At 48.3% G+C, this 23,512-nt stretch overlaps 2 protein-coding genes across 3 annotated transcripts in view; one reads left to right on the top strand and one right to left on the bottom strand.

Annotated features, from left to right (window-relative positions):
* Nucleotides 1-4,702: 4,702 nt before the first annotated feature.
* Nucleotides 4,703-23,374, bottom strand: LOC149370453 (uncharacterized). Of its 2 annotated transcripts, none has more exons than XM_089561427.1 (4): nucleotides 22,661-22,859; nucleotides 18,979-19,391; nucleotides 17,154-17,290; nucleotides 4,703-8,226 (listed from the first exon to the last, which is right to left on the bottom strand). In XM_089561427.1, exons 2-4 carry the CDS (start codon nucleotides 19,365-19,367, stop codon nucleotides 8,171-8,173), a joined length of 582 nt encoding a protein of 193 aa, XP_089417553.1. In that variant the 5' UTR covers nucleotides 19,368-19,391; nucleotides 22,661-22,859; the 3' UTR covers nucleotides 4,703-8,170. The 2 variants fall into 2 exon arrangements, with proteins under 2 accessions (XP_089417553.1, XP_089417559.1); XM_089561433.1 differs by lacking the exon at nucleotides 4,703-8,226 and adding an exon at nucleotides 12,996-14,195 and having other exon boundaries at nucleotides 22,661-23,374.
* Nucleotides 21,985-23,512, top strand: part of LOC149370452 (E3 ubiquitin-protein ligase RNF19A-like) — a 66,820-nt gene continuing 65,292 nt past the window's right edge. The window contains exon 1 of the mRNA XM_089577774.1: nucleotides 21,985-22,005. Within this exon, the coding sequence (XP_089433900.1) occupies nucleotides 21,985-22,005 (21 nt within the window). The remainder of the gene's footprint in view (nucleotides 22,006-23,512) is intronic.

The following is a 23,512-nucleotide window of genomic DNA, read 5'->3' as shown; positions in this document are numbered from 1 at the left end:
TCGGTCTACCCCAGAAGATGAATTGAGGTAGATCAATGGGTGGATTAAGGTGAATTTGTGGGGACTTATGGGTGGATTAAGGTGGATTTGTGAGGATTGGTGGGTGGATTGAGATGCAAGAGTGGGTCCAATTTGTATGGTCCCATATGATAATCGAATGAAAGGTACTCCAACATTCTAGCCTTCAGATTTTCAAATTTGGTGGTGTTGACAATGTCACCACCTCGATCAATCATGTAATTGTGTACGGAGAAACCCAGTGGTTCTTACAAGACAACCTAGATGCTATCGCATAATAAAGTGGATGGAAGGAAAGTGGTAAATGTGGCGTGCATGGATTCAGGTGCTCAGGAAATCCAAAATGCACTCGTAAGGATCTCTAGGGTACATGTAGAGGCTAGTTGGCTATACATGACGTACAAAGGCGTAAAATGCAAAGACGTCACACGACATTGGAAGTTGACGCTTGTGTGTGTCTGTCTTTTGTGTTGTCCCAAGTGTTTTGGGCTGCAGAACATTGGACACTCCAAGGAACTGACAACTTTTGCAAAACCCAGTTCAAAAATATCTGCCTCAGAAGCGTGAATGCACAGCAGTCTAAGGTGCGGTAATGTGCTGGAAGCTTTGCTGCTTCCAGTGCAACTACACATCCGGAACGTAAAGCAAGGCCTTGTGTATTATGTTGCAACGCAGCATAATCCTTAGGTGTTGAGACTGTTTATATAACCAGTGGTTCATTTATAGTGATCACTATGACACTTCATGCTGTCATCTGCCCATCTGTTGCTAAAATTTCAATATTTGTGAGTGTCAGTGTTGTGCTTCCAGAGGAAGTAAACCGTAATAAAGGCATTTATGGCAGCTCATGGTATAAAGATCAGCTATATTCTATTGTTTAATGAAATAAAAACATCTTGAGTCAAGCAGAAGCAAATGCTTTCTTTAAACCCATGGTTGATGCCACTAACTGCCCATGAGTGAATGTGTACAAGTATGCTCGCAAGTGTTGGCACCGTCCAGCAGATCTGTACATAACTGACAGTGACTGAGGATTTACCTGAGCATAAATGCATAAATGAACACAGGCTTAAAGGAAGTGTTGGTAAATGAGTGTTGCTGAAGTTTGCTGAGGCAGAGCTGAGAGTGGTGTTCAGCTGCCAAGCAAAAACAGAAATGTCAGGGGTGGGCTCCAACGTAGAACATCAGTGTAGAGACATGTATCCTTGGTGACCTTCAAACGCTGGCACAGCGTGGCAACAATAACCACTGCGGGAAACACTAAGAAGCAGAAATGGGCTTGACTGCTTCAGACATCTGAAACTTAACTGCTCATTCCTTGACAAATTTCACCTACAGCAATACTGCTTGTATGGTACATGCCTTAGCACTGTCAGCATACAATAAAATTTTCCACTAAGCACGGTTCAGAGGCCTCTTTCATCAACCACAGTTTGTACTATTGCTGCCATTCTAGTATCGATTAAAAGCGTGTCTGCTCCTGCATCAACCAGCAAAACAAAAGGGGAAGGTACTGCTGCGTTCCAACAAATGACATTATCAAATAAGCTTGGAACCTCGATTATGCGGCCCCCGTTAATTCGATGACCGGCATATTTTACAATGAATTGGCGCAGGCTCAGCTAATCCACCACATGGATAATCTATACCTGCCAACTAGCTGTTCCAAATTTTCCGCAAAATGTACAAATTGGGACGTGTAGTATGATTTTACAAATCTTACCTCAAATTTTATGGAAAATAAATTTTATTTCCTTGAAATTCTGTAAAAGAAACCCACCATTGCCAGTAGTACCTTAAGTCACCACTAGGGAGAAATATGTATCATCTGTGAAATTAGCAGCAGCAGATTGAACATTGTGCAGTAAAATGTTATTAATGCGACCTAAATAAATAAACTTATTCCTATTCCTAAGCCCCCGTTAATTCAGATAATCCTGACTGCTGCCACACTACCGCCAAATGCCTGTGTAAGACAATGTTCTCAGGAGCTCGTATTTGGACGCCCAGGGGCTGGCATCTGTCAGTTCGGACGGATCGCGGCATGATGTGCTCGGCAAACCAATCGCCCAAATATTCGTCCCCAAGCCTGTACTGAATGTTGGTTCCGGCACCCCTCTGACATGCGCGCACCTGCAGGTGTTTTGACGGTCGGTGGGCCCCTGGTGATAGGCCGATAGAGAGAGTGGCCAGACAGCCGCATAGTTTCGTTTTCGGAGCCACCAGCCCAGATGTGGTGGGGGCTATATCACCTGAGTTAGCCGGCCGAGTCACACGCCGTTCAGAGAGACGATTGCGTTGTCGCGGGCATTTTTTTGCTTGTTTACTTACCGAAGATGTCTTATAAATGCCCATCCGGCAAGGCTCGAGCCTTGCCGGATAAAGCCCATAGAGTTAATATAACCAACTCTGAAACCAATCCGCGCTTCTATCGATTCCGTCCGCGTGATACTTCCGTTCTTCCAGCGGACCGAAAGTTCGCGCTCGTCGCGTACTGTTCGCCGTTGCGTGTGTTCCCTCACGTGCAATGCAGCATGTGAAGAAGTGTCGCACCGCGACATTTTTCTTTAAAAAGAAAGCATGCTGGCTACACCCCTTCCCCCCCCCCCCCCCCCCCGGGTTAATGACACCCTAGTCGAAATCAAGAGGAAGAAATGGGCTTGGGCAGGGCATGTAATGCAAAGGCAAGGTAACCGCTGGTAACAGATTCTAAGAGAATAGGTGGTGGATGAGATTAAGTTTGCAGGGATACGGATGCCGCAACTGGCAAAGGACATGGTTAATTGGAGATACACTGGAGAGGCCTTTGCCCTGCAGTGGGCGTAGTCAGGCTGATGATGATGATTAACTAATAGGTAATTACACTAAGTAATGTATGAAGTAGAAAATCTGATGGGCTATTCCTAATAGCTGGATTTCTTATTGCACTAATTCCCCATTAGTAGTCGATAAGGAAACCGGCTATTAGATTCCCACACATTGGGAGGTAGTATCTGGAGGCTTATATTCGAAGCATGCATACACTAATGTCCTCTGGGAACATTGTGACATCATAAGCATGTGTAGACTACACGTCCTCTGCACTTACCATATGTGGTATAAATAGGCAGCCTTAGCGTAGCCATATGTACTGGCAGCGAGAGAGTCATTGATCAGCGAAGATATCTAATTAAGGCGAAAGCTTTAATGGCTTATACTGTCGGCCAAAATTCTGTCACACTATGGCTGTTCACACCGAGATGTTCCACTCCTAAAGGGGAAGTTATGCGTCATTAATTAGTAATTATTCATTCATTGGGTGCGACCTCATCAGTGCCACAGAGGCAGTCAAAGTGGTGTGGAAAACGCTATCATTCTGGTGTCTACGAGATACGCGAGACAGATACTGCGCCATTTTCTTTCCTCAAAAGCCAATTTATCTCTACGCACTTTAGACAGTCAAAGTGCCCCTGAATTTTTATGAACAGCTATTTGTTATGCGTTGTGTAAAAATGAGCAGGTTTTTCAAAACATTTTAACTGAACACCGCAATATTTGCCAACACACCAAGAAATTAGCACTTTCTCGTTCTGAACTAGTTAGTTATAGTTCGTTATATTGATTTTAATGGCGCAAAATCGTTCTGAACTGTTCAATAACTGCTTTTCTTAGACTGATACAAGCTAATGTCACACTACTAGGGTACCTATGCAGCAAATACATGTATGTATTATACCAACGTGAACTTATATTAGGCTAATAGGGGACATAGGCAGCAAATACAATGTATTAGACAAGTACAAATGCGCCAGACTAATTAGGGGACTTATACAGCAAATACAATAATTCAGACTAATAGAATTTTGTATTAGAATTTTCGGTACGGCTTCAGAGAGTTGGGGCAACCATATTTTTGGTGTGTCGTCCAAATCAGCGTTTTTGAGGCGTATGTGATGGAAGCGCATGCGCAAAGCCGCCTCTTCGACAAGAAAGGCCTGACTGCAGTTTTAGAGCTAATGCTTCCAGAACAAAAACAGGGGCGCATTTATAATAAGCGGGGGAAAAGAACTTTACTTAATTTTGACTAGAGCGGCCGGCAAGTTTACTACACAAACAAATTCGTCAGCTGTGAGAGATTTCCGATTTTATGACGGTTATGTGCAGTCCCCTTAAAGTTGTATAATTAGGGTAAAATTGAGGTTCTACTTCACTCGCTTTCTGTGGTTTGCAGAAAAATGTTCTTGAAATGGTTTGGTTTTATTAGGGTTTAACGCCCCAAAGTGACTCAGGCTATGAGGGATGCCATAGTGAAGGGCTCCGGCAATTTCCACCGCCTGGGGTTCTTTAATGTGCACCGGCATCGCACAGTACACGGGCCTCTGGAATTTCGCCTCCATCTAAATTCGGCCACTATGACTGGGATCGAACCCGCGTCTGTTGGGTCAGTAGCCAAGTGCCGTAACCACTGAGCCACCGCGGCAGGCCTGTTCTTGAAATGGATGGCACAATAATTATTCAGGACAGGAGACGTCACTGTCACTTGCAGAGCTCTGACAGCAATGGTTAATCCATACATTTTCTAAATCAGCATTCAAGAAGAGTTCCCTCTGAAGAGGACCTCTCGCAACATTGCTACTGGAAAAACTGAATACCGCTTCGGCATCTCACGTACAAAAGTAATGTAGAAATAAGTGAATGCAATCCCTTTTCCATGACATGTACACCTTTAATGTCATACACACACCCATACACTTCACAATGCATAGTCTTTTCAAGGCTGCCACCAAACATGGTGACCCTACTGAGAATTGTCCATACATCGCTTAAGAAATAGTGCCTGTAGCACATTACAGTACATCACTAGAGGTAGCAGACTCGCAATTTAAGCGGCCACACCTTCCAGGCACAAAGCTTGTTTCGTTGCCAACCAAGCAAGCATGCAACGACTGCATAAACCAGTGTGGTACGCAAGGAAGTGTTAACAGGACACCAGGGGCAAACTCCAAGAGCATGCTTCAGGAAATAGTATCTCAAAAACAATTCGATGGCTTAGAAATCTGTGACAAGAACTCGCACTGACATACCCAGAACACACAACCGTACCCTCGAAATAAAAAAATTATACAAGCGTGACTAATGAAGCAAGAAACTTGCATGTATGAGTGCCCCTATTCAAACACTGGCAACACTGTCAAAAGCTTGCAGGACATTGATGCATGTTGCAAGCAGCTGAGTAACAGCAAAGGCAGAGTGTGCACACAAGATTTGCTTAGGAGTAAAGTGCTTACATTCGTAGAAGATGGGGAATTTCAGCACATTCCCTCACATACACCAGCCCCAATCACTCTCCCATGTGGTCCAGTCCACTCTCTTTTACTCACAATAGCCTTCATTAAGCTTACACGGACAACAAAAGCCTACCGGAAGCCTACCGCCAACTTTTTTTATAGAAAATTTTGCAAAGCTCTCTTTCACACCATGTATACTTGGTCCACTGGAAAACACCTGTACACACGCAATATCACACAGCAACTACAATGCATGAGCTGTGCTTCTTCCTGTTTCAACGCAACATGTGTTACAGCAGCTATGGAATTAAAGCAGCAAGCAAACAAGGCAGGCAACAATAATGTTCTCGTTTTCAAGCCGTTGAGATGAAGCCAAGAGAAGAGCAGAGCAGTTCAAGACATAGTCGTGCTCAGGGCATTGACACTGGAGTGTCGCACTGTGGTGCTGACGTGGAGCCCTTAATGTCTTGGGTATATGTATAGCAGACACGTAACATGTGGAATCCGCACTACAAAACTTTAGCAGGAAAGAAGCAGGTAGTGGAATGAGACTTCTGTTCTTTTTTTTTTGCGCTGCCATGAAAACACAGCTCGTGGAAATGTTCACGTCCAAGGACCCTCCAAGCACTCCACATGTTCAGGCATGGCGAGAGTACAGCCAAGGATTCTCGGAAAGAAAGAAGCACTCCGCTTGTATTTCGATACAGCAGCGGAAGTTCAGGGTGTATACGTGTGCAATTCATGGAAATCGTGCCAGAATATCCGCCCACTACACAGTTCTATGCATCTTCGCCAACTCATCACATACCCAAGAGATCCACCTTCACATAGCAGCATCGCAGCACTGTGTCATCGTTTGTCTGTACATGGACTAATACAGCAGAAAAATTGAAAATGAAAATGAGCAAATATAAGATCCCCCAGAAGGGACGCTGCACGGACCTCTCCCGAGTAAGCCCTCCTCCTCTGAATACTACAAGGCCTCCACAGGTTCATGTGGTTGGGAAGATAAGATAGGCCACAAATGAGGTAAAGGCTGAGAGTGATGACAGCAATGGTACAACAAAAAAGGCAACTTTTATGAGAAAACAAAGCTACATTGATAGACTCGGTGAAAAAGCAAAGGCACCAGGAGAATCCACTGATGACTCTACACAAAGCACCCTTTGCAAATTACAAACGGCATACCTGCTGCTATGACAAGTGGTGTGTTAGTTCCAGCCGAAGTGAATGTGACAAAAAAAATAACACAAGAGCACTAGAGCGCATGTATCGCCTACGTCTTGCTGTCTGTGTACTGGGCTGGGTAATTGCACTTACAGCCAGGTACAACGCGAGGGGGAATGTTCAGAGGGCTTTTGCAAGCCAAAGAAATCCTTACACCAGCATCAAACGTGACAAAACAATGCCCATAGACTAAGAAAGTTCTTCACTACAGCAACTACTTTTCCGAAACCAACAAGTATGGTCCGAGCTGGGGTGTCATTCAAGGTGCCTGGAGATTAATCGCTGGATAAGTCTTACACAGATGAAATCAAAGATCAAACTAAAACATGCCTGTGTGAGAGGAGCCACAACAACAAGAAGTATGGTGCTCGCAAAGCAAAAACTGTTAAAACTAGCTTTGAAAACAACATAGAACAATCTGAAAATAACGTTTCACTTCCCCCTTGTCAGCTTTGCTGAAGAATTCGCCGTTCCAGGTTTCATTACATCATCACACTGGATACCTGAATTACCGAGGCGAGTATCAAAAATCGATTGCGGAGCTGACCAACCAAACAAGCTGAGGTATTAGTACACCAGTGGCTCCGACCGCAAATGATGATTTACTGACAAATACTTAAGGAACGCCAGAGTTGACAATGGACCGCCTTTGAAGCCCCCAACTGCTTGCAAGCTGTGTGCACTGCGTCAAAACACATTCAACTCAACCATTCAAGTTTCATATTAATACTAAAGAAGGCATCCATATTCAAGCCAGATAGCACTACCATGCATCTCTCACCCACTCTTCTTAACCTGTGCTCACTTTCCTCGTGTGTTGACAAGAGATTGAACAGGTGGTTAGCGCTCCAGCTGTGAAATGCACAGAACCATCTCTTAATACTGACTAGGGATGACGGTACGTCCCAAGGAGAAGCTACGCTGTCAGCCATGCCATCCTTGGGGACCCCCACGGTGCGGTCAACAAAAAGGGGTTGAACAGCCTGCCTGCTAACTACACTACACCGGTGCGACAGGAAAAAGGAGGTAGGGTGCACACGTTTCAGCACATGCTGAGTATGTGCAGTCACTCATCATGCATCACGTGTGGACAGCACACAACTGTGCACTTCAGCTCATGCAAAGTTGCAAAGACTCAAGGCACGATATGTTCCAATGATGGAGGAAACAAAAAAAACTATAACTTCTCTTTGGAAATCGTCCCCATCAGCGGCAGGCATCGCTATCGGTTAAGAAGCATTCCAATTGACTACTCAACCCTTCACTGGAATGACAGCGAGCATTGTTTTACGCTGCTACCAACACCTCCACTTTCAAGTGGTCCGAGCGGATTTGCACACTGCACACAGCTCCTTGCCACACAATTCTGTGGCCCACGACTTCCAAGTTAGCAAGTGGGTAACACAGCAATAAGAACCAAACAAAGCAACCAGAGGTGCTTCACTCGGGCCTAGCGAGAAAAGAGCCCGTGCTAGGAAGCATGCCCCATCTTTCTCTCCGCGTCACCATGTGCAGCTCCAGACTCATCGCGGAGGATGACACTACATAGACTAGTTCAGAGGTGCAGCAGCAGGGCGTCAACAAGAGCTCAACAGCTCCAACTAATGCGGTGGAAGACAGCTGCGGACGGGAATCCACGGCTGCCGGCATCGTGGGAATCAACAGCGGAGCTTGCATGGTGCTTGGAAGACACCTGTCCGGGCCTGCAGCTCATCTGCAATGATAGCAATCAGCAAAGGGTTGGCAGGAAGCAGGTGGCAACTGACTTGCAATTCTCAAAATTGCCATGCATTATTCTTCTCTTCCTTACTCCTAAATATGTTAGAAGAAATGTTGACCGCTGCAAAGAATACGAATATCAAAAAGCAAGAAAAGTAACAGCAAAGGCAAAAGGATACAAGTTAAGAAGAGAAACGTAAGATAAGCAGACTCCTTTATCTAATGTCGACGCACCTCTAACTGGTCATTACACACCAGCATCAAACGAGCCAACAGCAGACTGCCACAGCACAAGACAAATTGTAAAAAAAAAAAGAGCGTCCTGGTAGCATGAAAGAACTCAATGAGACCATACCAGCAGGACAAGACCCATAGCAGCTTTGAGGTAGCTAGCACACAATCACTTTTTCAATCATGCAGCTAGACTCCCTTCAATCAATACAAAGGTGTCACTACTCTCCACACTTGCTATTTCTGCTAAACGACCAAATGTAGCAGGTAGGCACCCATAAGTCACCTGGGGTGGTATTCTCCCGGTGTCGCCTTTTGCGACATGTCGCATCCGCTCTTCGCTGATTGGCTCGAGCCGCGGTGACGGCGGCGTGACGACACGGACCCGCCTTCCTGCTATGTCATCGTGACGTCGCCCCAATTTACTACGCTTAGTCGAACAACGGAATGCGCTGAAGCGATTCATGCGGGCGACGGGCAACCGTTAGCGTACGAACGCAATCGGCAGTTCCGGCTTTTGCGCCCTTAGCGTGAAAACCTGGCGACGTCCTTCCAAGCGAGAGCCGCCGCTTCAGCCAATTCAGCAGTCCTTGCGATTCCGGTCGGCATGTTTACCGGCAACTACTGGTGTTGTTACTTTTCGCTATGACTTACCTTGCTTCGACGATAAAGTTTAAGCTGCAATTCAGCCTAGTTTTTTATATACGCTCTCGATTCTGGAGCGCGCAAGCCTAATGGGACCTCCAGCTACACTGCTACCGTCTGCAACTGCCCGAAACGCAGCCGAAACCTAGCACAACCGTCCGGAACGAAAGAAAAATAGATTTGGAGCTTTTTCGCGGTGTTTTATAGACTTAAATGAAGTAAAGCGAGTTTATATTAAATTTGCAAATGGTTTTTTGAACATTAGACGTCATGTGATGGCAAATATTCTTGCTATAAAAGATACGAAACTACTGCTGCTAGTGAATCAGCAGTGGTAACTTGTCGCTTCTCGGAGTGAATGAATGCACCGCAGACGAAAGTGCCGGCGGCTTTTTCCGTTTCTTCAAGCATCTGTAAGCACTTTTTTAGGCCCCGCCCATATGCGACATGTTGCAAAAGGCGACACCGGCAGAATACCACCCCTGTTCAAAGCATACAGTTCTAGGGCAACACTGGACCATCAAGGCTGGAATGCAGCCACTGTCCACTGCTTAAAGGGACATTGAGGACTACAGTCAAACCCGCATATAGAGAACTTGCACAAAAAAAAAAAGAAACCTATGTGTTTGACATAACGTGTGATTCGATATAAAAGTATCAGTAAATTTAACAACATAAAAACATGCTGACATAAAAAAAAAATGTATTTCTATGACAGCTACTTACTGCGTGCAGATTACCGAGCACAGTAGTTATGCATTTATTATGCTTCATCATCTTCACTACCTCGGAGAAAACACATTTTTCAATGTTATCGGTGGATCCCGAACTGGGACCGCAGCCTTCTATCGACGCGCAACAGCAATGAACCATGCTGAGCGCATGGAGCACGTTGCAGCACGTGGGCACACGTTCTCTCAAGTCCTCATCACAATTTGCATCAGCGGTGTCCTGGTTATCCATGACATCAGCAATAATGTCCTCGTCGAAGCTTCCCTCGATGATGTCAAAGCTTTCCTGCAATCTCAATATCGTCGTCCATGGAGACAAAGTTGCCTACATGTCGTCGGCGTCGTCATCATCATCATCATCAGCCTGACTACACCCAGTGCAGGGCAAAGGCCTCTCCCATGTCTCTCCAATTAACCCTGTCCTTTGCCAGTTGCCGCCACTGTATCCCCGCAAACTCATTCATCTCATCCGCCAACCTAACTTTCTGCCGCCCCTACATTTGCCTTCTCCTGGAATCCACTCCGTTACCCTTAAGGACCAGCGGTTATCTTGCTTTCGCATTACATGCCCTGCCCAAGCCCATTTCTTCCTCTTGATTTCAACTAGGATGTCATTAACCCGCGCTTGTTCCCTCACCCACTCCGCCCACTTCTGATCTCTTAACGTTACACCTATCATTTTACTTTCCATAGCTCGCTGCGTTGTCCGTAACTTGAGCTGAACCCTTTTGGTTAGCCTCCACGTTTCTCCACATGTGCCCCATCACAAATAGCACCAGGCAATTGGGACAAGTGGTTCTACAAATCATTCAGACCCGCTACAGCTTTATCAAGCTCACCAGACAAAGAATTTACTCTGGCACTCCCTGCAAAGCATAGACCAGAATGTTGGAAGCAGTTCTGTATACCTTCGTTTTTGACATCATTCCAAGACCCACTCAGCATAAGCAGGGTGATTAAGAGGTAAATTTTTAGGTCTCCTCCAGTCCTGATGTTCTGCAGGAGCCGTTCAAGCAGACATCTCCTACAACCAACCTTAACCGCATTGATTATCCTTAGGTCCAAGGGTTGAAGCAGTGATGCACCGTTGCGGCGGCAAGAAGCGATGTGCAATCCTGCTGAAACTAATACCCGTGACACACGGACAGATTTAATGCCATTAAGTGCTTACTGCCTTATGTTTTAATGGCATTCGTGCTGTGCCACACGCATAAATTTAATGGCATTAGCCTTACTGCCATTCGCGACCTACTGAGTTCGCCACAACTCATTCACCTGTGCAATGCGTACTCTCGTTCCCATTCCACACGCAAAGCATGCAGCTTTGTGAGTAACAACTACTTCCGAACCAGTGGGAAATGGTTAATTCCTAACTTTCAGTCAGATGAGTCATCTATATCGCATTTTTTATGCGAAGAGCACCATTTTAACCAGCCTTATTGACAGGCACTCTCAACTTGTGTGCTGACATGCGAGTTTGTGGCTACTTTTTCGACTCGCAAAGCAGGAACAGCCGTATTTTCTGGAAAATCGCTTTTACATTACATTTGAAAAACATTCCCAATATATTGTGCTCATTAGCAATGTTTATATTCAGATGAAATTTTGGACTACTTTGCAAGCGTTTTCGTCATGGTCACTTTCGATAATGGCATTAAATGTGGGCGTGTAGCACCAACTCCGAAAATAATGGCATTAACAAACTTAAGGCCTTAAGCATTTGCTGCCATTTCTTGTGCGCGTGTGGCACGGGTATAACACTGCAGCTGTGGATGAACCATTTGTATGCAGCTGCCTCAACATCGCCATATGCAGCTGTGCGTACAAGTCTGGCACCACAAGCGCCGGGTCTTTTCTCCACTTCAGCCCAATCAGCAGCCTTGTTCTTCAAAATGGCGCTTAGCATGTTTCTCGGAATCTTGTATGCTGCAGTGACTTCGGATTTCTTCTCACCTCGTTCAACTCACTTGATAATTTCCAGTTTCGTCGAAAATGGGAGGTTCTGCTGTTCTGCAGATGCCATCGTGGGCACAGAGTCAACGAAAACCATGCAAAGCTTTTCAATGGAAGCACAATGCACAGTACATGCGAACTGCACGACAACGCCGGCACAACTGGCACAACACACTAAAAACGTATACTTTAGTTGTCTGGGTATGTGCCCATCGCTTATGCAATAGAAAATCCGCGGCACCATTGGTCTGAGCACACTATGGAGCACAATAGCACCTGCAGGTCCATGCGGGGAAAGCCAGCTTCATCTGGTGTTTCCCGAAGTTCGATCGATCGGACGTTGCGGCTAATTTTTTATGATGTAGCCATACATTTTCCTATACATTTATGGTGCCACCATATCAGCATACACAAAGGAGAATGCTGTCGGACTTTGGACTCGGCCGGACGCTGCCACCGCGGTTCCTCCAGCTTGCTCCAATAAATGTGAACATGGTCGCGTCTTCCCGGCCCCCAACCAGCGCGAACAACGAGTTTGTGCGAAAAGGACAGAAAACACAAAAGGAGAGCACTGAACCAAAACGAAAAGTATAAACTGGTAAAAAAAGGCCGGTAAGTGCAGGTCGGTAGTCCAGGAAGGCCGCTGGGCGGGAGAAGCAAGCTCAGGTGGTCGAGCCTGGCTGCTTTGCATTGGGCGAGGGATGCAGAAAGGAGACGGTGAGGACAGAGGCAGAACACATGAACAGTCTCCCAAGAATCGTCGACGAGATGGTTGGGAACCAGTCTTCAGGCCAACTGGTAGGACGGACAGTGCGCTCGAGGTTGGCCTGAAGATGGACCAGCGTCCAGACTTGCGAGCGTGCGAAGTGCGCCACCCCAGCAAGTGTGGTAGAAGGCGCCGCCGGTGGCAGCAGCAACGGTAGAAGTGGAGGCGATGGCGCAGGTGCTCGAAGGGGCGAAGCATTGGCAAGGCAGGAGCGAGCAACGGAGCTCCACCCGTGGAGCGAGCAATGGGTGGCTGCCTTCTGACAGGAAAGCCGTGGCCGCTTCGGTACTGGCAGCGGTGGTTGGAGGAGTAAGGGGCAAGTCCGGCATGTGAGCGTCGGAAGGAACGGGATGCTATTGTGCACTGACCACAGGTGGTGCTGGATGGGGCCCACTGAAACGCGTCCATGTTGAAAGCATGCCACCACATTCGGCGGCTGTCCTGTCTATAGCAGAGGCACAGTCACTTGCGAAGCCGATAGATGCCCAGGGAGCCGTCGTGAGCGGTGTGGGTTGTGCATTATGAGAAACAGGGCTCTATGAGTGGCGTGTATGCGTGCCTCGCGACAGGAAGGATAGATGGGCTCACGTGAATGGGCATGAGGGGGCAGGCAAACATATGACGAGAAGAGGGGCTGCGCTGCAAGTCAGATTACTTTCCGAAGAGATGGGGCACATGTTGAGAGAGAGCTCTTCTGGTGATGGTCCCAGGGTAGGCACCACAGCTGGCAAGCAGGGCTGGGCAGGAGGAGCTGTGGGACGGGAGCTTGCAGGTGGATGGGCGTCCATAGCCATACCAGGCTGTACCATCCGGGATGCAGGGCGGGGAAGGTTTATGCCGAAAAACTTCAAGGAGGAGTCTTTCAAGTTGTCATAAAGGTGCGCACCCAGCGGTGGAAGGTTGAGCTGGGAAAAGAGATCGGCGGGCAACTCCCTCTTCAAGAGGAGGTGCTGCCAAATCTGTGACCGGATGCCGTTCACGTTTAGCTGAGCGTCCACTTGCACAAACCAAACGACAAGGCTGTGTGGGCAGAATGGCCACAGCTGTAGGCGCAAAGGGTCGTGAAGCTCAGGTGGCTGCCACTGGTCTTGAGCCGCATCTATGGTGAGAAGGCAGGAATTCGAGGGTGCGGGGTGCAGTGCGGAGGTTGCGAGGGTGTAGCTCGCGTTGAGCATACCTGGTGTGTCGACGGAAGGGACAGCCAGGCTGGAGACGCTAGGAAGCTAGGCAGGTGTGGCGGGCAAGCAGCCAGGGGCTGCCAAGGCAGGCACTGTGCTGACGAAGGCTGCGTGGGTGAGAGTGAGAGGGGTGTGGGGCCGGATTCTTGCGGCAGCGAAAGCAGGTCTGCAGCGTCATAGACCGGCAGTGGGACATAGCAGGCGCTGAAGTCCGCCAAAACAGCCGCGCGCAGCTCATCGTACGGCCCGCAGCCCAAGGCAGAGCAAGGAAGTCAGCGGAGAAGGTCGGGCGGGAGGATATCGCAGAGGACTGCGTGTTTGAACGGCTGGATAGTGATGATGCCGTTTATGTACAGCGCAGCCTCATACTGAGCGAACCACCCGCCAATGCCCTGGGTCCGGAACGCTGGAAGTGGCGGGTCGAAACCTGGGGCCTGTCAGTACGCCATCCTGGAACGCGCTGGTGAAGAACGGGCGGTTCGCAGGTCACCATGTTGTAGAGGGCGATGTGGAGGTCGCCCAGGAGGCGACCGCGGCCATGTCTATTAAAGGTCTCTGCTGGACGCTGCCGCCGCCGCTCTGCCGCTATCATCTGTCCAGCAGGCCTCTAATAAACGTGGCCGTGGTCGCCTCCTGGGCGACCTCCACATCGCCCTCTACACATTCACACTGACGCTTTACAGTGCTCAGAAATTATTCGATACTAAGGATAATTCGATCCAACTGGGTTCTGTATAAATGGGTTCGACCGTAATATAACTCATCCTGCATCGATAGGGTACCATGCCCTAATCGCAAAGAGATAAATCTCACCGAGAATTGGGCTTCCATAAGCTAAAAAAAAATACCAAAAACAGAATACAGATACCACCCCCAGCAGCCACGTCGTTGCTTGTAAAATGCAAGCATCGAAACCAATTTCTGAGGGCAGATCCCAGAATCTATGCTGCACCATCGTTCACTTCAAAACAGTGGCAGGCCGTTATTTTTGGTTAGGATGTCACAAGTTTGAATCCACCGGCGGGAAGATTTTCAATCCAATTTTCTGAGCGACAAATGCATGTTCCGCTGCCAAACCGATGTCAATATAGCAAGAAAGAACCAGAGAATAAATTTTTACAAAGGACAATAATTGGTTAAATGGTTCCAAGTGAATGAGCACAGTATTGCACCCAGGCTGTGAGATGATGCCCGCTGTGTAGAGAACATGGTTAACTCCGGCCAACTGGGGTTCTTTAATGTGGAGAGGAACCTCAAGGGCGCTTCCGCATTTCGCCTGCGTCAGAAATATTGCCTCTGCAGCCAGGAATACAACCCGCGCTTTTGTACTGCATTGCGGAATGCCTCCACCACTATACGAACGATTACAGGGGCTGAAAGGAAACCGACTGTGCATTTGCAACGTTTTAATGGCTAGTGCAGTACCCTTTTAGCTGCTTGACACGAAAATGGTTAGTGGAAATTCCTCTGGATTTTCCTCCTGCCAGGCTCATCTTTTATGCCGCCACTGACGATGCTGAGCTGTTGTCTCACTCAAGGAGAGACTGGCGTACATGCAAAGAGGCAAAATACTTAAGTGACTCTAAATTGGGACTGGGGGATGTCAAGTGAGAATAATTGCAATTGGTATGATAAAGTGACTTGTTGGCCTCAATAACATTGGGCCATGAAATTCTCCACCGAGCGTTCTATGGTCCGGCAGATTATGCAGCTGCATATTTGTTATAAACGTTTCTGGCATGTTTCAATATGTTTTGTGTCACCAAAATGTACAAGTGCAAACTGGCCACGAGATCGCCAACCGAAAATTAAATGCTCCGCTTTCATGGCATGTACAGGGAACGCTCAGCACCTAGTACCCGGGCCAGTGCACCAGAGAACAAACCATAAATGCTGATGAAGACGGAGCTTGTACTTAAGTGAGCAGGCGCCTCCAAGTTTCATGGTGGAAGAAGGGCATGTTCCTTGATCAGCTGACACGCATGATGTACTCCAGCCACCTGTGCACAGTTTCTTTTGAGGGCTCCGTGATGGATTGGCGTCTTTTTGTTTTTCGCACGCCGTCCTTGAGGGCAGTGCGGCAGTGGGAACCACTTGTTTGCCTCCTTGGCACACGTGGCTGCAGACTGTCGTTTTTAGGAGGCTTTCTTGAACTTGCCTGTTTTGTCAGATATTTGGGACATTCGAGAAAAATACCGGGCACAGCATTCGCGAACAGCATCAGTTCCTTGAGTGCATTTAAATGTGCTTTGCCACTGAACTCGCCGTAGTACGATTTTATATTGTATGCTTGGGAAAGTGCTTCGCACAAATGTGGTCGCTCGGTTGCAATATCCTATCTGCTATGGGGATTGCCTGGTGCCAAAGTTCTTGGCGAGCAGGCTCTGACGCAGCTGTAAAAGGGACACTTGGTCCAGACAACTCTGTGGTCTGCAATCGGGTATGAAGCATAATTGCGTCTAGTCGGCTTCTAGACCTGACTGGATCCCTCAGATGTGCCACAGGAACAACCAACACATTGCAGCCACCATGTACTACATAGGCCGCGAGACCGTCCACGGAGTTGGCCCGCGCCACCACGTGCGTTTGCGCAATGATCACTGCGGCTGGTCCCAAACCTCAATACAGAAAGCCAGCTCTACAACTCTTCATTCGTGCACAGTGCCTGCCTCCACGTGGAAGCTGAGAACCTAACATCCACACCTTGTGATGCAGTCTGGCAGCACAAAACACCGGCAAACACAGCCTTAAACAGCACCGAAAGCTGTGCAAAGCGCTCAGCCGTGTCCGCCGCTCCACAAGCAAATGGCGACTCCTCCGCAGCGCCCCCACGCCGCTGTGGCTGGCGCATGTACTAGAGGGCGAATACGATCTGTGCACACTGTCCGCCGCGGTGGGCAGTCAGTGTCAACACCTGAAATATTCTTACATCGTGCTGCTTACCAATAACAGTACCAGCTTGAAAGGCAGGCAAACAGGTGGTGGTAAAAAAAAAAAGATGAGCACGGCAGTCAGCTGTGCAGGCATGGTGAGAGAGACTGCCAATGCCACCCAGTATATTCCTTCGTGCTATTTGAATCTCAGAAACACCAAAAGTGTCACATTCCTCATTAAAGTGGCCCACAACACCATGTAGACTTTATTATTTCATTCTGTGGAACTGTAGGTTACAACTTATGCAAACAAAGCAAATAAGTTTAATGTGACGAGTTCGTGCCTTCCTCTCTATAAGAGCTAAACAGGCCATCAAGATAATTCGTCACCTATTCCAACCAGTGCATGCATAGGCAAAGAATAAATAGTACGAAATCCATCGACACAACCAGCTGATTGAAACAAAAAGAAGTTGTGCTGCACTCAAGAAGCGTTACATGAATTTGCAAGACCCCATCCGCACAGCGGGTGCAATGGTACATACCTGACAGCTGCAGCTCGGGTGCCACCCTGGCCCCCTGCCACTCATCGCTGCCGTCACAGCAGTCACAGATGCCGTCGTTGACACGCATGGAGAGCACCGTCTCGGGGCTGTGCCTGTTGTGCTGCCCGCAGTAGAACCTGCGAGACAACACCCTTTTCAACTAAGCTCCTTAATGTCATAAAGTCCCCGCCATCAACATCCCTTCAGTGGGGATTTGTGCTGTACCAACACCACGTCTAACACCTGCGCCACCTACCAGTCACCATTACTGCTAGAAAACAAAAAGGACTTTCTACCTAAACAACCCATACAATCCATACAACAGAAAAGGTAGAGAATCTTTAGTTTTTTTTTTCCTTTCTTTTTGGTGTTACAGCACCATGTTCATGCTTTTATGTGTTTCCTCTAAGCGGCAGCAATTTTTTGGCGGAAAAATCTGTCCTTCGATCCCTCTGTCTAAAGCCTCGGTGAAGAGAGGTTTGGTTGGTTTGGTTTATGGGGTTTAACGTCCCAAAACGACTCAGGCTATGAGGGACGCCGTAGTGGAGGGCTCCGGAAATTTCGACCACCTGGGGTTGTTTAACGTGACTGACATTGCACAGTACACGGGCCTCTGGAATTTCGCCTCCATCGAAATTCAACTGCCGTGGCCGGGATCGAACCCGCGTCTTTCGGGTCAGCAGCCGAGTGCCATAACCACTGAGCCACTGCGGCGGCCAAGGTGAAGAGAGGGAGATCTCCCTCTCCACTTTCAGGGGAGATGAGGGAGAGAGAAAGTGGGACAGAGAAGACGAAGAGAGGATGGAGGTGATTGGTGAGGGTAAGGCATGTCACACTACGACTGCTGGACTGGATCACACCACACCCTCTCGCACGGTGTGAACCCGTCAGTGACAGCAGTTGCTCGGTCCGAAGGGAACGCTAATGCTAATGCATACTCTGCCGCGTCAACCGTGTTGTCTATAAGCTAGCAGTTTTCTACCCGTGCCACACGCACACAGGAAATGGCAGTAAATGCTTAAGGCCTTAAGTTTGTTAATGCCATTATTTTTGGAGTTGGTGCTACATGTCCACATTTAATGCCATTATCGAAAGTGACAATGGCGATAACGCTTGCAAGGTAGTCAAAAGTTTCCTCTGAATATAAACATTCCTAATGAGCACAATATATCGGGAATGTTGTTCAAATGTTATGTAAAAACGATTTTCCAGAAAATACAGCTGTTCCTGCTTTACAAGTCAATAAAGTAGCCATAAACTCGTATGTCAGCACATAAGCCGAGAGTACCTGTCAATAAGGCTGGTTAAAATGGCGCTCTTCGCACGGAAAATGCTGTATAGATGCCTCATCTGACTGAAAGTAAAGAATTAACCATCTCCTACTGGTTAGGAAGGTGTTACTGACAAAGCTGCATGCTTTTCTGCGTGTGGAATGGGAACGAGAGTATGCATTGCACGGGCGAATGAGTTGTGGCAAACTCAGTACGTCGTGAATGCCATTAAAGCTAATGCCATTAAATTTATGCTTGTGGCACCGCACGAATGCCATTAAAACTTAAGGCAGTAAGCACTTAATGACATTAAATCTGTCTGTGTGGCACGGGTATTACAGTGCCAGCGCACATCTGTGACATTACGGATCTCCCATGAAGCATCTGAGCCTGAATTATATCAGATTTTTTTTTTTTTCATCTCTCACCACACTACTTCCTGAATGCCATAAACTCCCAAGAAGCAGCCTGCCTTCCCTGCTTGCAAGTACCTAGACCTACACACCAAGCCACACACAATAGCATAAATTTCCGCTCGTCCAGGTCATCCTCACCTTCCGTTTGGACAGGCATTGGTGCCAGGTTCGTCCGAGCCATCGTCGCAGTCACAGTAGTCATCATTCACCTGCTCGTAGCCAATCACGCCCGCACCGTGCAGGCACTTGAAAGTCTTTCCCGGAGCATAGTGCCTGGCTTCGTGCGGTGCGACACCCCGCACACCACTCTCCACCTTGGGTGCCGCCACATTCAGCCGTGGTGCCAGTGAGCTCAGGGCTGTCTTGTTGCCGGCAGCGACGGACGCAGTGCGACGTTGCAGCGAGACACGGCCAACGTCAACTTCGCGGAGCGACAGCAACTGCCGCATCATGTACAGCAGGCCAAACAGGAAGAGGGCGGCAACAACGTTGCGCCGTTTCAGGAGCACCCTGGGAGTCCATGCCATGACAGATCATGTCCTGGTCTGACCCTGTGGCGGGAAAGGGGAAAAAATCTGTGACGCCACCCTCCTAGAGTTCATTAGATGAGCCGACCTTTACTCATTCATATAACCATCTATTTTCTTTTTTTTTATGCATATAACAATTCCCTTCTATGCCCCCAGGCAACAACCCCGCATGAAACAGGAGGGGTGTGGGGGTGATTGGAGGGAGTCTGTAAGCACCCTTGCCTTAACTAGGAATATGGCTTCTGCTTCTCGTTTTGAAATGCCACTTGGTGAATTGTGATAGCAAACAAATCAATTTCCAACCATAATTCAAAGCACAGCACAACTAGACAACAATGATGGCAAGAGGGACACACGGAAGGCACATAGGCATTGACTATACTCCGTTTCATACATAGCAGGCAACGCTGCAGAGGTTGCTGAAGTAGTGCGTCCACGAAACCATATTACTCCGTCCCGTATCATTCGTTCTTCTCGAAACTCTGGTCACTGTTTGGACGAATACAAAGAGCGGTATAAAACGATGTAGTAGCATTGGAAATGACGGTCGAAGCTGTGAGGCGCTTAGTGTTCGTGCTCTCTGGCCATAATTTTCACGGAGTGCGAACTATTTTTTCGGCGCGGATTTAGTAGAAGCGATTCGCCCTACCAACCGTGTATCATACCGCCATGTGTATTTTTGCTTCTCAAAATCTCGACGAGTCGCAGGACGAAAATGCTGCAAGAGGTAAAAAGAAGTCCAGGAGGTGCCAGTCACGGCACTTAAGATTTGTCGCTACGAAATATGTTTGTGTTCGCTTCGACTGTATGGCAAATACTTTTTGCGTGCGGACTTAGCCTGCGCGAACAGGCGCGCTAGCTTTAGCAGCGTTGCCTTCTATGTATGAAAAAGAGTATACATAACAGAATCCAAGCACATAACATAGTGTGCTTGGACAATGGCTATAATAAAGCAGCTGGCAGCCAGCACATGTGTGTCCTGCATGTGTCTTTCCAATTGTCTGGCTGCTCTGTACTTGTAAAAAACAATGTCGTTTCAAGTCAAACTGCAGGTCACGCTTGTGGACTTCCAATTTTTCATCCCTTAAGCAAAAGAAACACACATACTTAGGCCTCACCCCATGATAGATCCGAATCTTTGAATTTTTTCAACTAATGAGCAAACATTATTAGATTTAACGGAAATGGGATGCTGAGAACCTCTCATGTATTCCCCATATTTACACACTTTTCAATCAAACATTCTTTTTCCGGAATTGACAGCGCAGTCCACCATGATCTGATGACAAACCTTTGGCTCAGACATTTGCTTCCCTAGAAAGCACCGAGAATTTTTATGAAATCCTGTCCGTCTGGTCATACAAGCTGGTGAATAGATGAAGCTGATTTACTGGGCTAGGCTGGAGGGAAAGGCCGGAGGGCTCTTGCACTGAGATGCCCTCCCGGGAAGGTTGCCATCTTCATTATTAAATAAAGTTTATTCTCTCCATCTCAGCGAGTTATTTTGCTTCGAGCCTCGCTTATTCTCATATCTCTTAACATCGTCTTCCTCCACTTCCACTGTCTTCCCTCTTGTGCTAGTCGTCTTCATCAACACAGAATACTTGGTCACTACAGCTTTTAATGCACAACTGCACCATGAAGAAGGCACGGCACCACACATTTGCTATCTTTTCAGCCTACGAAAGCAAGCATCAATCGCAGAAAAACTAGATCAGCTGGTGTATGCTAAAAGCACCGTGAAATGATGATGAAACGTTTGTTGATCATGCCAGTGCACTGCTGATTACTGACCATGTTGGTGCTCACCATACAGGTCTCATTTGTTCAAACAGAAAGGCATCATACTTGCCCTTTTCTGAAAATCAGCTCCGAAATAGGGGTGCTATTTTGACAGAAACACTGAAACTACATTTGCTGTTCTCACACCTTCCACCACTGTGCATTTACACAGAGTGAAAGTATTCCTCACACACTTGAGATTGTGTTGCTGGCATACATCTGCATAAAATTAACAAGAATTGGGCGTTTTTTCTTCAATGCCACAGATTACAGTCACCTTTTCCGTTTTCTTTATATAAAAAAGCAATTGTTTTGCGTCTATTTTTGTTTTCCTGGTGGTTACCGCTTACTAATAACCCACCAATTCGAAATACCTCTTAGGGCACTGCAGGTTTTCTAAGTAATTAGACAAATCCAGCACGCTGCCGCGGAGACTGTGAGCTGGGTGGACATGCGCATTTTGAACGTCCCTTACATTTCGCTCCCGTTTTCTTGTGCGGAACTCTGAAACGCCACTACTACTACCTGTAAGCGCTGCTTTTACAATCGTCACTCCATTGCAGGTAGACCACTTACATACCTCTTCATAAGACGCCAAAAACAAGCACAACGCCACGCGACTTCGAAAGTACTGTCCTAGATGAACTCGTCGACCACATCAACGATTTTCGTCGGCGCTGAAACCGCATATTTACCCTAGTGCCCTGGCCTGGCAAACCGCGTATGATTAGTCAAGGTCGCACACGGCATGAACCGCGTAGTACGTAGTACGATCCCACGCATACGTGTTTACGACGATGGCTGCTTAATTATGCACAGCTCGCTTCGAGCAATGACACGGCGCAATTCGCAGGTGTGCAGAATCACGCTACGTTTTTAGCACCGAAAGCGGTCGATCTGGCTCTCGATTAAAGACCGGACAGGGCACCTCTAGCGGCGTTTACTGACTCGATGCCGTGAGCGTTCGTCTTCCCGACATGGAGCCCATCGAAGTGTCAGCGAAACAACTGTCAGAAGTGCCAGGCTGACCCACAAGGCACGGATCTCGCGCGAGAAGTAAGCATTTTCCGGGACATCACAACAGACGCCCGTGCCAGAACGGGGGCAGTGTCAAACGCCTTGTTGCCGCAGATGCAAGAGGAAAGTCGCGACATAACGTAAGGTCCGACGCGAGCCCAACGCAACAATTCAGCCCTCTGCTGCTTCCAGGTGGAACAAGTGGCGTTGGAAATTACGCACGCGGCGCCTTTCCTCCGGGACCCGGGCAAGCGCCGGCCCGAAATAGTGCCTTGTTACGGCACACAGACCACCGCGTAGGCGAAAGCGGCCGACCACCAGCGAGAGAACAACGCACGCACGATCGGCTCCCAGCCGCAAAGGCGCTATTTTGGGGCCAACAGGCTCTCGCACTGCCCGCGTTTTTTCTCTGGGCACGCGGAAATTACGCGCGCAGAGGCGGTTCCACGAGGAAGTGGGGCCGGAATCGACGGGCCGAAAAGTCGTCTCACCGGCTTGAAGACAAGGAGCGTTCCATTTTGGTCCGCGCCTCGCGCGCCGCGAAACCGACGCCAGCGCCGCATCTGGCGGCTTCCGCCGGCGACTGTTGTCGTCACGGCTTCCGGCGACGACTTCTGGCATTGCGTAACTTCCTGCATCGCCGCTGCCGCGGCCTGGTTTTTCAAGATGGTGTCTGGTCTTGTGTGAGCGAACGCGGTGTGCGACGGCCCGTGCAAAATTTTCAGTGTTTGTGACGTGCAGGATGCCCAGCCAAGACGCTCCAAATCGCCCAGTGCATCGTATACATGTCGGACTTGACGCCTTCGTTTAGATTCGGTGAGTGCGAAGCCTCCCCGCCCTGCGGACGGCGCATTTTTTTTCTTCTCTTTTGTGAACCCCGAGCTTCGGTCGCGGCAGTGCTGCGTCGCTTCGCGTTTTTCTGGCGTCATAGCGTTCGCAACGCGCTGGTCCGACCCAGGAAGGTCGTAGAATCGACTGGCGTCACTGTTTAGTGTACAATGGCTCGACGGGGTGTCTCGGAGCCTCGGTAAATCTCTGTCCGCACCTGGCGCTCCTTGCTGCTCGCAGCGGTCCCTCGCTGCAGTTACGCAAAGCCTCCGAACGAGTTTACACAAATTGTAGCCCTAAGTTTAGGTTTAGGCCGCGCCGTACACTCAAAGAACAGTTAGGTCTCTAGATCGCTTCTGTTTTCGAGGTCGACCCGAGCGCAAAGCCCCGTTCTGACGCACATCGGGAACATCCACCCACCCCACCGACCATCCCCCCCGCGCAGCCCCCGAGCTTGCCTCCCTGCGTCACTTGTGGAGCTAGAAAGTTTAGTCGGCTTTGAGATCGCAGTTGCG

The sequence above is a fragment of the Amblyomma mixtum genome, chromosome 1 (assembly GCF_055824585.1).
Source record: "Amblyomma mixtum isolate Tamu chromosome 1, ASM5582458v1, whole genome shotgun sequence".
Lineage (NCBI taxonomy): Eukaryota > Metazoa > Arthropoda > Arachnida > Ixodida > Ixodidae > Amblyomma > Amblyomma mixtum.
Note: the sequence above shows the minus strand (reverse complement) of the source record. Positions and strands in the feature narration are given on the sequence as shown.

Bases quoted from the DNA above. Each gene is read 5' to 3' on its own strand.
- LOC149370453 (XM_089561427.1), bottom strand. From the start codon at position 19,367: ATGGCATGGACTCCCAGGGTGCTCCTGAAACGGCGCAACGTTGTTGCC. The intron at 17,291-18,978 runs GTGAGGATGACC...GTTGTCTCGCAG, and splicing joins AATGCCTGTCCAAACGGAAG to GTTCTACTGCGGGCAGCACA. The intron at 8,227-17,153 runs GTATGTACCATT...CTATCATTGCAG, and splicing joins ACCCGAGCTGCAGCTGTCAG to ATGAGCTGCAGGCCCGGACA.